General features: G+C 45.2%; 1 protein-coding gene across 6 annotated transcripts; it reads left to right on the forward strand.

Moving 5' to 3' along the window:
• Window positions 1–306: 306 nt before the first annotated feature.
• On the forward strand, window positions 307–11,206 carry Lax1 (lymphocyte transmembrane adaptor 1). Of its 6 annotated transcripts, none has more exons than XM_005375272.1 (7): window positions 307–554; window positions 879–1,775; window positions 3,792–4,687; window positions 4,956–5,062; window positions 5,642–5,752; window positions 6,270–6,349; window positions 8,994–11,206. In XM_005375272.1, exons 3-7 carry the CDS (start codon window positions 4,515–4,517, stop codon window positions 9,798–9,800), a joined length of 1,278 nt encoding a protein of 425 aa, XP_005375329.1. In that variant the 5' UTR covers window positions 307–554; window positions 879–1,775; window positions 3,792–4,514; the 3' UTR covers window positions 9,801–11,206. The 6 variants fall into 6 exon arrangements, with proteins under 6 accessions (XP_005375329.1, XP_005375328.1, XP_005375330.1 ...); XM_005375271.1 differs by having other exon boundaries at window positions 879–1,055; window positions 3,792–3,899; XM_005375273.1 differs by lacking the exon at window positions 3,792–4,687 and having other exon boundaries at window positions 879–1,055.
• Window positions 11,207–14,483: the final 3,277 nt, after the last annotated feature.

Raw genomic sequence — 14,483 nt, forward strand, 5'->3', positions numbered from 1 at the left:
AGCACCTGGAAAGGGTACATTTTTTTTCTTCAACCCAAGCAGCCCGGAAACAGAAACTGGAAAGTGTAGACTTAAAAAGCCTGTCCCCTCTGTACTCTCTGCCACCAAATCAGACACAGGTGCAACCCTAGAAGGTTATGAATCTCTAAAGGGCTCAGAAACCCAGGGGTAGACAGTGCTATCCCCTCTCCCACACCCCACCTGGCAAGTCCAGGAGCAGCAGCTAAAGATAGGTTTTCTTCGATCTATCAAGAGCAGAGCAGCACTTCCTGTGCCCCGAGCCTCATTAGCACATTGGTGGCGGTGCTTCCTGTCACTGACTCGCTGTTTCCATTCTGCCAAAGTGATTTGCTGTTTTCGCTCTGCTCCGGGGGTTGGAGAAAGATGAGTTTCTCACAGAGCCTCTCCTGGGCCTGTTGGCAGCTTGTCCCTCTGTGCCCCTCGCATTTCCAGCAGAAGGCCGAGATGAGAGAGCGTCCCTGAGCCGCCTCACTCTGGGAGCCTGGCACCTGAACAGCGCTCGCCTCCTGCAGCAGGCCGCATAGCCAGCCCAGGTAGAACTGAACCTGTTGCTTTTGTGTGTTGAGTAAACCCAGCCTGGCATTTCAGGGGCGAACTCAAAGTAGGGAATCTGTTGGGGGAAAGAAGTTTCTACAGCGAAAAAGGAAAGAAGCTTTAGAAAAGAAGAAATGAAAACCAAAGTTTTTTTGTGAGGGACTTTGGTGAATGAAGATTCTAGAAAGAAGAAATTTTGAGAATAAAAGGGTACACTGGGGAGTGTTTGCAGACAATCAGATTAGAAGGATTTCCGTCGTTCTTGTGTAAGCCACAAGAGAAAATTAAAAATAAAGGTGGTTGTATGGAACCTTTTCTCCCAGGAGCCAGCAAGTAAGAAGAGTGGCAGATGTGCTGCCTGGCTGGTCATGACTGAGGCCAGAAGTAGAGGCTGAAGCCAGAGAGGACTGCAGAGTTTCCCGAAGGATGGACATCACCCCAGCCTCTTTGGACATCACGAGGCAGACGTTAGATACCAGCCCTTCCAGCAGCTGGGAAGCGTGAGTGACTTGGGTGGTGAACGCCACTCTCCCCTGACGAGACACGAGGCCCTGCCCAGTCCACAGTTTCTAGCCCAGCAGAGCTGCCGCCCCTCACAGCCAGCCGCAGGGCCCCAAGGAAGGAGAGGCTTCCGGGAGGGAGATCTGCTGGCTGGGATTCTCTCCTCTCAGAGCCCTGATTTCTGTTCCCAGACTTTCCTATCTCAGACCCCAATATGATAGAAACAGAAGGCCCAGTTTCTCAGGGGGTTTTTGGATCCTAAAATCTTGCCACAAGAGGAAAATGTAGTCATGAATATTATAAAGGTGTGTCTTTAGAATGTAAGAGCTCACCAAACCAATTGCAAACGTAAATTCAGTGCTGATGGTTTCAAATCTCATAAAAACGAAAGTAAGAGATCCATCAGGAGTTGAAATTTCAGTGACATTGTAGGCATGTATTTCAGGGCCATGTTAAAAAGAAAACCCAATTATAATAAATTTTTAAATTACGCTCATTTGGGGAATTAAATGTTATTACCAGAGCAAACATGTTACTTGCAGGTAAACACAGGCCTTGATGAGGAAGGAGTTTGTAAAAGGTGTCAGAAGCCTGAAACACCCCTAACAACTATTTCTTTCTTTAAATTTTACTTTTATTTTCCAGTTGACAAAAATTGTATATATTTATTGTGTACAACCTGCTTTGAAATATGTAGATTGTGGAACTGCTAACTCGAAGTAAGTGATGAATCCACTTTCTCGCACACTGTGTGCGTTGTGTGTGTATGTGTGTGTGTGTGTGTGTGTGTGTGTGTGTGTGTGATAACACTTGAAATCTACAGTAGACAGAGGACCATTCCTTGTTTTCAACAAAACCATGTTGTATAATAGAACTTTTGAATTTGTTCCTTCTACCTAACTGAAATTTTGTATGCTTTGATAAGCATCTCTCACCCCCTCCCCCGCATCCCCTGGTAGTCACCATTTTGTTCTCTACTTATATGAGTTCAACTTTTGGGGGAGGGGGTACTGGGAATCGAACTCAGGACCTTGTGCTTGCCAGGCAGACAGTATATCTCTGGCCCCCACTTTTTTTTTTTTTTTGTCTTTTTGAGACAGGGTCTCACTTTGCAGTTCAGGCTGGCCTCACACTCTCGGTGATCCTCCTGCCTCAGGTTCCCCAGTGCTGGGATTACAAGTGTGAGCCACCATTCCTGGCTCAACTTTTTTAGATTCTATATATAAGTGAAATTGTGCAGCATTTGTCTTTCTGTGCCTGGTTTACTTCACTTTGCATAATGTCCTTCAGGCTCACCCATGCTGTCACAGATGATAATGGTATCTACTGTGTATGTATACATTTTCTTTATCCTTTCATTGACTGACACTGTTGTAAATATGTGCATATAGACATCTCTCAAAAGGCATGGGAGTGTAGATATACTGATCTCATTTACTTTGGATATATACCCAGTAGTGAGACTGATGGCTGTTATGATAGTTCTATTTTTAATTTTTTGAAGAATTTCTATACTATTTTCCACAGTGGCTCTAGTGCCCTCAAAATGATTTCCATAGTCATTCTTTTATTATTATTATTATTAGTAGTAGGAGGAGGAGTAGTAGCAGTAGTAATAGTAGCAGTAGTGGTGGTAGTAATAGTAGACATATTTCATCTATTCATTTATTTATTTTTGCCAGGGATATAGCTCAGCAGCACAAGCACCTGCCTGGCAAGCTCAAGTTCCTGAGTTCAATTCCTGATACCAAAAAAAAAAAAAAAGACATAAAATGAAAAGATTCTTACAAAAAAGAAACAAACAGATAATATTACATTTATTTTTTTGCTTTGCATTTTTTTATTTTAAAGAGAATAAAAAACAATAACAAAATAAGAATAACAAAGACAAAAACAAAACAACATATTGCCTGGCATGGTGGCACACACCTGTAATCCCAGCACTCGGAAGGGGGATCGTTGTGAGTTCGAGACTAGCCTGGGCTACAAAGTGGCTCAAGGCCAGCCTGAACTGCATAGCGAGACCCTGTCTCAAACAGACCAAAGCACCTGCCTGGCAAGCGCAAGGTCGTGAGTTCAGTTCCCGGAAAAAAAAAAAAAAAAAAAAAAAAAAAAAAAAAAAAAAAAATCCACAAAACAATAAAAACGATACAGGATTTCAAAATAAAAGATAGGAATATTCATCAAGTTCCTACTAAGTACCAGGCACTGTTTAAGACATGAAGTGAACAAGACAGACAAGCCCAAGAGATCCTGAAATTTATGGTCAAAGGAGAGTGTTAGATGACAAACAAACAAATGGATGCATAATATAATATCAATCAGTGATAGTACTCTGAAGAAAAAAACAGAGCAGCATTAAGGGAACTGTGAATAACAGACTGTGGCCAGGGGAGTCCTATCTGTGGAGTGACATTTCAGGAGAGACTTGCATGGAATGAGGGAGTGAGCCATGTGACAGCTGCCGGAAGAGTGGTCCAAAGAGGAGGGACAGATCTGAGAAGAACTGTGCTGTGCCCGGGTATGGAACAGCAAGGCAGGGTGGCAGTCACGTCCCAGGGAAAGTTGTGGGAAGGGGTCAGGAGCTAGGCAGAGGTCAGGTCCTATGGTGCCGTAAAGTCTTCTTGGGTGAGGACCACAGACTTTCAGTGTGACGGGAAGCCATGGAGGTTATAAGCTGTGGAGGGACGTGATCTGACTGACTGCTTTCATCTCCCACTGGCTCTCGTGTGCAGATGGTATGCCGAGGGGCAGAGCAAAGGCCAGGAGAGCCATTCGGGAGGTTACTGCAGTGTGCGTGTGGAGCACAAGCTGGTGGCAATGGAGGAACAAGAGGTGACCAGGTAGGGTAGATGCCCATGCCGAGGGTAAAGCAGACAGAATGTGCTGGGGCATGAAAGAGAGCAGTCCAAAATGACATCAAGGTTTTCAACTGTGCCACTGGATGACAGGACACAGGAGAAGGACAGTGGGTGCAGGGAGGGAGAACAGGAGCTCTGTTTTGGTTTGAGATGTTTGTTAGGCAGGTTGGTGGGAATGTCCGGTAGCAAGTTGAGTAAATAAACTAAAGCTCAGGAGAACAAAAAGTTTCCCTGGTAGGTGTCCTGGTTTCTGCTCTTGAGGTTAGCAGATCAGCTGCCAGCTCCTGCCCTGTCTTCCATTAGCTGCTTCCTGTTAAAGTAGGCATAGCCCTTGGGGTTGTGATCAGCTAGATACTGTTCAACACCCAAGCAAAGCGAGAGTAAGTCCAGCCCTGCAGAGGAATTGCAAGATAGCACAGAACTCACATTGGTTAAATTCCATGAAACAGTTGGGTGTTGCTAGGAAACCAGCTGCACAAGTTGGGGGTTACTCAAGTTCATACAAAGTGCCTTTGTCACCAAGCCACCTCCTGTGAATTGGGCAATCCTCTCCTCCAAGCAAGCCCAGAGGACAGGGAGCTAGGGGAAGCAGAGCAGATGGGTTTGACTGCTGGATTGGAGGATGGTGTGGAAAGAGGAAAGAGCCTGATCTTGGGACCCCACCAGACCTGGATTCACCTTTCCACTCCGTGCCTCCTACCTGTATCATCTTGGACATGTTACTTACTTTTTCTGAATCTAAATCTTGGGTTCCTTGACCACACAGTGAGGTAGGATTGTTGTGAAGTTTAAATAAATCACACAGGCAAACCTCTAGCAGCTGGTAGGCGTGTGAAAGGGATAGTTCCCTACTCCGCTTTCAAGCCCTCTCTGCATGTGCTTGCTGTTCAGAGAGGACCCTCTCTTCCACCTCAGCTGCCCCACATCTGGCTCCTGTTCCCAATGCTTGGACTCCATGTCCTGAAGGGAATGTCCTCCCCAACCTCCACCCCTACCATCGATGGCAGCTGGGACAACCGAACTTGGTTTTTCTCCTAGGGATAAGGAACAGAGCAGCATCTTTTCTGGGTTTGCGGGACTCCTCGCCCTCCTCCTGATCATCACAGCTTCCTGCATCCTGTGGAACTGGAACAAAAAGAAGAGGCGTGAGTCCCTTATTTGCTCCAGGTTGAAACACACTAGCATTAATCTTCTAGCCTGGCATTCGAGCCCAATTTGTTTTCCAGCAATGAACTCTTCTTTTTCTGGTATGGGGGTTTGACTGCAGGGCCTTCTCATTGAGCTACATCCCCAGGATTTTATTTTTTATTTTGAGGCAGGACCTCACTAAGTCATTAAACTGCCTACAGCCTGGCTTCCAAGTTATGATTCTCCTGCTTCAGCTCCCAAGATGCTGGGATTATGAGGGTATTATTACCACCAGTAATACATTACTGCACTGGGGAGTCCTTGGTCATTTGACAGGATGGTCTTGAGCTGTGACTCTAGGGCTACTGGGAAAGACATTACCCTGGTGCCCCTACACTCCGTTCACTCTTTCTGCTTCTGTCTATTAGTCTCCTATTCCTTCTAGCTCAAATAGAAATTCTTCTAGCTCAAGTCTAAAAATACATTATACCCGGTGAGGGTGGGGAATATTTCGAGGAACCATCTTGTCCCCATGGGTCTCCACATTCTGTGCTGCTGACCCCTCCAATACTCCCATCTCTCCCATTGTCTTGAAGGGCAAGTTCCTTACCTCCGAGTGACCAGCATGCCCTCACTGACCCTGCCTCAACCCAGACCACGAGCCAAAAATATTTACGACCTCTTGCCTCGCCGACAAGCAGAGCTAGGTATGTTTCTCCTAACCTGTGGAGCCCCGATGTTCTGCACTCTCACTCCCAGAATGCACCTCTCACTACTTGGAAACGATTTTCTCTAAGCTTCCAGACCGTTCTGCCGCGAGCACTGGGATTGGAATGGACAGGCTGTGGGCTGCACCTCCAATGGGGGCTGAGCCCTCTCAGAAGGCAGCAGAGAAGCAGCTGGGCTTGGGGCTTTGGTTTTCTTGGTGCTGAGGTAGCAGAGGAAAGCAAGGTGTGCCCAGGCACTGGAAGTCACCTGTGGGGAGATCATGGTGCCAGCATTCCTGGAAGAAGGGGCAGGGTCCTCGTCAGGAGCCTCCAAGGAGGCATCCACGGCTCAGAGCACATCCTCCCAGTAGCTCTGACTCCATCACCACAAAATACCAGGGCCCAGGCTGGACGTGCCAGGCACTGCACACGCCCCGTTCAGCCACCACGTGGGGACTGTTTGGGCGGAAGTCCTGAGAAGACTGCCTATCTTGAGGACTTATCTCTGTCATTTCAGGGAGACGTCAATCAAGAAGTATCCATATTTTCAGCACCGAGAGCCTCATCTCCAGAACCTCTGACAGCCCTGAGCATGTGGTAAGGGTCAAGAGACGGCCTGGGGATGTAGATCTGGTCTAGAGCACTTTCCTAGCATGCACATGTGCCTAGGCCCATCTCCAGGGGCACAAAGAAATAAAAAATAAGAGTTAAATGAAAGACAAGTCCCTTGACCCAATGACCAGTGTCTGGCAGGAGAACTGAGGAAAGGAGGCCTAGGTCTCAGATCTGTGATTTCACCACAGACAGCACTTAGCCCTATTAATAAATTAGGAAGATTAATCTCATTATCTGCCTACTGCACAACAAGAAAAATTAAGAAGCACAGGAGTTAGCGCTTAAGGTTTTAAAAAAGGTCCATGTGGCCAGAAGTGGTACACAACCCCAGATCCCCTCCACAACCCCTACAACCCCAGATCCTCTGCAGACTGAGGCCAGAGGATCACAAGTTTGAGGCCAACTGGGGCAACTTAGTGATTTAGCAAGACCCTGCCTCAAAGTAAAAAAAAAAAAAAAATTAAAAGACTGGGGATATAGCTCAGTGTGAGGACCCTGGGTTCAATCTCTACAACTGGACCCTCCCCACCAAAAAAATAAGTCACATGTATTCAAGTACCTGGTGTTAGAACTGAAATTGATTATTTTAACAAAGACATTATAATGTGTGTATCCAAAGGAAAACTGTTCCCACCAAAGTAGTTACCTCAGAGGGCACAAAGCTATTCCACCAATGCTATTGATACTTAAAACACTTAAAACCCTGCTGTAGGAGTTCTAGGGCCTGTGTCAAATTGCTTGCATTACCCTCAGTGGCAGAAATCTCCACGAATCATTCAGCACAAAGTGATCAAATGAGGATGTCTTGGTTCATTTTGAGTAAATTATAATGTACAGAAACATATGGCTTGGGCTGGGGATGTGGCTCAGTGGTAGAGTTCTTGCCTTACATGCACAAGGCCCTGAGTTCAATCTCCAGCACCACCGAGAGACACAGAGAGAAAGAGAGAGAGATGGGGCTGGGGATTAAGCTCAGCGGCAAAGTGCCTGCCTGGCAAGCGCAAGGTCGTGAGTTCGGTTCCTGGTACCGGAGAAAAACCAAAAAAAAAAAAAAAAGAGAGAGAGAAAGAGACTGAATTCATTCTTTTCTTGGGAACCCCACTCCTGTGCTCGCTTCGGCAGCACATATACTAAAGTTGGGAACCCACTCCTCTCGCTTCTTAAGGGTTCCACCTCTCAACACTGTAACACTGGGGATTCAGATTCTAGCACATGAACTTTGGGAGATACATTCTAACCATAGCAGTGGTAACCATGAAGGTTACAGGTCACAACTGATAACCGTAATTCTGTGTGTTTCATGATTTGACTCTGAAGGCATCTCTCAAGGAGTCCAGTAGTGGAGCAGAGACATCAGAGACAATAGACAGACTACTTTGGAGATCGGGGCACTCACTTGCATGGACACAGTTTATCTGTTTAAAATCCAGTCCCCGTGACTCTGTGGTCTTCCCTGGGTAAATGTGCTGCTTCTGAGGGGGAGTATGTTCTTAGGTAGCTTCTCATTACCAGAGGCTCATGCTCAATTACTACACCCCCACCTCAGCTGAGCAAGGGCAGAGAAGAGGAAACTCCATTGCCAAAGCCAGTTCCAAGACTTGGGTGGTAACCTTGGCGAGTGTGTTTGGGGGGCATTTAGAATTTAAGCCACAGGATGTCTTAAACCCACAAACTGTTTGGTCTGGACTCTATAGTGTCTGAAGGACATTTTGAATCAGTTGCCAACATTTAAAAATTGAAGACATTTCACCTTGAAAGTCCAGGTGTCCAGATTATCTTAAAAATTCAGAAGTTCAGAAGCAGCAGACCATCACCCTTACATGACAAAGATCAACTGCGTCTGTTTAGCAGCTGTCCCTCTGACACTATGATAGCAAGTATTTTTCAGTGTTTGGTTGTTGTGGCTGTGTTGTTTTCCTCTTTACTCAGGATCTAAACCAGGGAGTGCTGAATTACAGCCTCAGCCCTTTTTTATTTTGAGACAAGGTTTCCCTAAATTCCCCAGGCTGTCCTTGAACTAGCAATCTTTCTGCTCCAGCTACCTGAGTAGCTGGGATTACAGGGGTACATCACCACACTAGTCGGCTTTTAGTGTTTTCTGTGTCAGGAGCACACTTTATACCCAGTAATCCATTCAACCCTCATGCAAACCTTATGAGACAGATATTATGATCATGCTCACTTTATAAACTAAGAAATGAAGGCACAGAGGGATTCGGAAAGGAGCTCAGACTCACTTGGTACAAAGTGGAGAGGCTGGGATTTGCAGGCTGGTCTGCACCAAAGCCTGGTCTGCGGTGTGCCTTCAGCCACTCTGCTGTATCACCTCAGAATGTCCTCCAGGAGACAGACTCTCTCCCGTGCATGAGGCTTCCTCCACTGCCCACTTAACCCCACACAGTGCCCCAAACCAGTTGCAATTCATCGTCACATTTGCATAATCGCTTTCATTAATCCCAGTCCACTTCCCTCATACATACCTGGCGTCCAGAACCCTGCAGTGTGAGACTGCGGAGCTGTAGAGCTTTTCTCCCAGGGGAAGGACTGAGGGAAGGAGAGCGGGCGGTGGCCTAAGAGAGGCTCTGGCTACCCTTGTGCTCCAATCATGTTCTCCTCTTCCTCACAGTCCTTTCAAACAGATAACACCCTGCAGAGTCACCGAGTCCACATCCGTGCTGTGCACTATGCGCTGGGTGTCTATGACAATGCCTCTGTGCCCCAGATGCATGGGAACCTTGCTCCCTCGGCACACTACATCAACATCACAGCTTCCAGGGATGGCTCGAGCACATCTTCAGAGGAGTCAAATGATTATGTCAATGTCCCTACGGCAGAAGAGACTGCTGAGATGTTAACTTCTACTAACAACCCACTGGAAAATGTCTTTGTCCTGCCCAGCATCCAAGAGCTGGAGTTTAATGAGGAAGGACAAGAGAGCTGCGGGGACACCAGCGATGGCACCAGTTTGGGGCTTCCAGGAACTGAGGGCAGTGATCCACTCAGTGATGGGGAAGGTTCTTCTCAGACCTCCCATGACTATGTCAACATGACAGGATTGGATATTGGGGACATCCAGGAGAAGGAGTCCCGGGTGGATTTTCAGGGCTGCAGAGATTATGTAAATGTCCCAGCAGCAGATCCCAGTGGAAGCCAACAGCAGGCTGAGGAAGAAGAGAAGTCTTCAAACACAGACTGTAGAGAGGGCAGGACAGATGGTCCAGGGACCCACACCCACCCTGTCACAAGGAGATCCCTCTCTTCAGGGTATTGTGTGGTCTTTCTGCCATCCATACAGAGTGGGGACAGCCAAATGACACATGGGGAAGAGGTGTCAGATGAAGACTCAGATGACTACGAGAACGTGCTGGCTGCTGAGTTAGGAGGCAGGGGCTGGGAGCAAGGGCCTGGCATTCAGCTTCTTCCTGATCAGTGAACACCCAGGTACCCAGCTGGAACGCCTCATGGAGCTTACCACCCTGCTGGTCCTCAGCTGCTGCAGTCTAGTGAAGATGCCCAAGCACAGTAGTTCAGTAGATTCAGTTGGTCAAGCTAACCAGAGGCTGAGAGGGAGTGAGGAGGTAACAGGCTGCATAAAAACAAAGGTTTGGGGAAGGAATTCCAGGGGTGGGTTGTCTCTCATACTGACCTCAGAACGTTTGCTGAAACTGCCAGATTGGACTGTTAGGAAATAAAAAACAACATAGTACTTAGCACACAGTGGAAGGGTAGACTAAAATAATTACCGTCACTAATGGACATAGCCCCAAAGCAGGAGTGTAGATTTCTTTGTGATCCAAGCAAAGACCAAAAGGAAGGAAGAAGTAGGGTTAGGGTTGGCGATTTCCATTTTCCAAAAATGTGGACAATGACACACGTCTCCTACCTCTCTCCACTAAGAGGACGTGGAAGCTCTTGGTTTCTAAATGCTATTCTGCAGTCAAAGCAGCCAGAGTTCTAGGGGCTGAGATAGGGAAAATACAAGATGAGCTTTTGCATCTTGTAGAAAAGGAGAGAGGGAGAGGAAGAGAGAGAGAGAGAGAGAAGGAAGGAGAGAGAGAGAGAAGGAAGAAGAGAGAGAGAGGAGGGAGAGAAAGAGAAAAGGAGGGAGAGAGAGAGAAAGGAAGGAGAGAGAGAGAGAGGCCAACTGAAAGAGCTCCCAAAGACAAAGCTAGAACAAGGTTAAATAAATAAAAAAAAGATGAGTTCCAAATAATACATATACAAAGAAGGAGGGAAACACAAAATCACCATGAAGATACCACAGAACAAATGCTACAGCCAAATCCACTCTGAACACTAAAGTTAGTAAAACTTTAAGGAGAAACAAAAAAATTGCATAGCCTCAAAGAATCTCTTTGAAAATATTTATTCACTACTGTGATTTTAACACATATCCACAAAGTATCTGATGCTTCCCTGGGAGTTTGATTCCCCTCCCCCTTCAGCATAGGCTAAATTTAGTGACACTTTCATAATGGATAGAATATAGAAAAAGGAAAATAGTGCTTTACAGGAGAGAAATCTGGCAGACTCACCTTAACCAAGGGACTAAGATCAGCCCCAGGTAGAATGAAGAACAGCACCCAAAAAATCCATAACCCCAGTCTTATCATCAGGAAAATCCAAATTATATAACATGGACAGACACCTGACCAGAGCTATTCAAAGCATCAAGGTCAGGAAAGAGAGGGGAAGGCTGAGAAATGGTCAAAGATTGGAGGAGACCAAAGGGTCTCTGAATGCATCCTGATGGCTTGGGCTGGATCCTGGAACAGCAACAACAAAAAAGGACCTTATTGGAAAAACTACTACATTAAAAGATGTCCATATTTTAGCTAGTACCGTTGTATGAGTGTTAATTCCTTCATTTTTATAACTGTTCTGTGGTTATGTAAGATGTTAACATAGGGGAAAGCCGGGTGCAAGATACACAGGAACTCTCTCTAAACTATTCTTGTAACTTGCATAAATCTTAAATTATTTCAAGATAAAAAATAATTTTAAAACATGGACAGCTGGGCATGGTGGCGCACACCTGTAATTCCAGCACTTGGGAGGCTGAGGCAGGAGGATCACTGTGAGTTCGAGACCAGCCTGGGCTACAAAGTGAGCTCAAAGTGAGCTCAGTTCAGGTTCAATGCTAACCTGAACCGCACAGCAAGACCCTGTCTCAAAAAGACAAAAAAATTTAAAAAAAAATAAAACATGGACAAAGGTGGAGGTGAAAGCATCTGCGTTCGTCCCATTTAAATAAATGGGAACCGTTCCATGTTTTTTTCCTTCTCCAATGGATTCAACGTAAATCACATGTTTGTGTAGTTGTTCCAAGTACTGTTTGTTTTCTGTTCTGTTTTGTTAACATATATGCCCAACCTCCCCTGTTGGTCTCCAGCCACACTGCCTGCTGGAAAATATCCTGAAGTAGTCTGTGTTCACCCTGGCTCCTAGCACAAGGGTCAAAATATTGTTTTTGTTTTTCTTTAAATTTTATTTTAAAGAGAGTGGCAAATGAGAAACAAACAAACAAAAAAATAGAACAATAGCAGCGTACCAGTATCACAAACATAAACAAACCAAAGCAAGAACATTTCAAGTGATACAGGGTTTCAAGACAGAATAATATGAATTAACAGTGGTTGTTATATTACATATCCTTGTCCTCAACTATGTTCCTCAGATTACCAGATGTAAGAATGGAAGATTGTTCAAACCATTAAAGAGAATAAGAAAATAATATTAGATAAAACATTAGAGATATTACAGAGTTTCACTAGACAAGATGGTAGGAATTCACCATGGTAATTCCATTGCATATTGTTACCTCCAAATCAGTTGCTCAGATTACCAGATATAAGCATGCAAAATTGATCAGAACATAAAAAATTTTAAGCATTAACTGTTCATTTCAATATACCATCAGACATCAGCAATACAGTTATTGCAGCTATTCATATATATATTTATATTTTGCCTTCTTTCTTTTTTCTTCTTTCCCTCATCCAAGTTGTTCCTTCCTTTGAGCAATTTCTTTCCTTTTCCTATCATCTATTATATGCTTTGAGTTTTACTTATTCTTTCAGGTGCCTACACCAAGGAAACAATATGATATTTACACATGTGGGTCTGATTTATTTCACTTATGAGTATGGTCTCCAGTTGCATCCATTTACCTACAAAAACCTTGAGTTTATTCTTTTTATAGCTGAGTACTACTCCATTGTATAAAAATACTACATCTTTTTATCCATTCCTCAGTGGATGGGCATTTGGGTTTTTTCCGAGATTTAGCTATAACAAAGTGTGCTGCTATAAACATGTGTGCACATATGTCGCTGCGGTATGATGTCTTTAATTCTTCTGGGAAAATACAAGGGTCAAAATAAAGGCAGGTTATTGACAACTGATGATTAATAAGGTGGCTTAGTGCTCTCACTTTTTTCTTTTTCTTTTCTTTCTTTTTTCTTTTTCTTTTTTTTTTTTTTTTTTTTTTTTTTTTTTTTTTTTTTGACAGCAGTGTGTATTGAATTCAGGGCCTTTGCACTGAGCCACATTTCTAGCCCTTTTTTGGTTTTTATTTTTGAGATGGGGCCTTGCTAAGTTGACAGTCAGGGCTCCAGCTTAAGCTCCCACCTCAGCCTCCCAGAATGCTAGGATTACAAGCGTGTGCCACCATGGCTCCATTCAGTGTTCTTACTTGTGCCATAAAATGTTGAGTGAGGTTCACCTCTCATCTGAATTCAGAATGCCACCAGTGTACAGTGACTAGCCAACCCCTCAGGCCTTACTTCCCGGAACCATATCAGAAGGCTGAGAGGTGGCTGAGCGTGGTCACAAAGAGAAGGATCTCCTCCTTCACTCTCTCCATCCCGGTAAGTGGTAACCATCTCCCTCTGCCAAGGAGAACGGGAGGAAGAGAGTGCTGCCAGACCAAGAGAGATGGCTGTGAGGCCGCTGCTTCTGTCCCACGGAATGTGGCAAGAGTAGTATATGTGAGCTGGGGAGGGACCTGGGCCTGGCCATCTACAGGCACTGCCCCAGCGTGGTGCCACAGCCAGAGACCCCAGACGACTCTGTGATATGTGGACCATCTGAGGTGGCTTTGCAAGTCCCTGGATGGGACAACAGCAGATCGTTACAGAAATCTGATGTCTCTGTTGTGGGTACATGTTTTCAGGGAAATCAAACTCCCCCTCTGTGATCACAAAAAACAAATATTGAAGCATGGTAGAACACCTTATAATCCCAGCTATTCCGGAGGCTCAATGTCAACTGGGGCATCTTAGTGAGATGCTGTGTCAAAATAAAAATAAAAATAAAAAGGACTAGAGATGTAGGTCAGTGGTAGAGTGCTCCTGGGTTCAATCCCCAACACTGAAAAAGCTAAATAATAATAGTAATAATAATAATACTAAAGAAAGAAATGTTTGGTTTTTGGTGGAAGGCTGAGGTAGGAACCTGAGGCAAGAGGACATCCTGGGCTACAGAGGGAGTGCAAGCCCAGCTTATCTCAATCAAACAAACAAATAAAAATGTTGTCTTTTGTCCCTTGTTTCTGGCAGTGCTGATGGCAGCTGGAGACTTTTGAGGGGGCTGAAGTGGGGGCACATCTGAGTGACGTTGTGCAGTCCACACTCACTCCAGAATTGAATTAAACTGTAGGCTATCTAAGCAAGTTGCAGAACTGGCTGGTGTGGAAACAAAACCCCTAATATTTGGTGTCAAAATATGAGTGAAACCAGGCCACCACCCCACAAGTGGCTGGCATTTTAGGGCACACAGACAGCACCACGCAGCTCAGTTCTGGTGGCCAGTTATGGTCAGCCAGGGCAGCCACAAGCACAGAGAGAAGACAGAAATTGCTGATCACATGGAGCACTTGCTCTCGGGCATGAGAACAAAGGGTAAATGGGTCAAAATGTTAAACCCTGGCAGGAGAGAACTCTCACAGCTAAGAGGCAGTGAAAAAATATGGGCTCTAAATTAGATCTTAAAACCAGGCATGGTGATACATACCTATATTCCGGGATACTATGGAGGCTGAAGCCGGAGGATCACAAATTCCAGCTCAGCCTGCGCAACTTAGCAACTTACTGAGACTGTCTCTTAACAAGTAAAT

This window comes from Chinchilla lanigera, unplaced genomic scaffold, assembly GCF_000276665.1.
Source record: "Chinchilla lanigera isolate Chin_1 unplaced genomic scaffold, ChiLan1.0 scaffold00005, whole genome shotgun sequence".
NCBI lineage: Eukaryota > Metazoa > Chordata > Mammalia > Rodentia > Chinchillidae > Chinchilla > Chinchilla lanigera.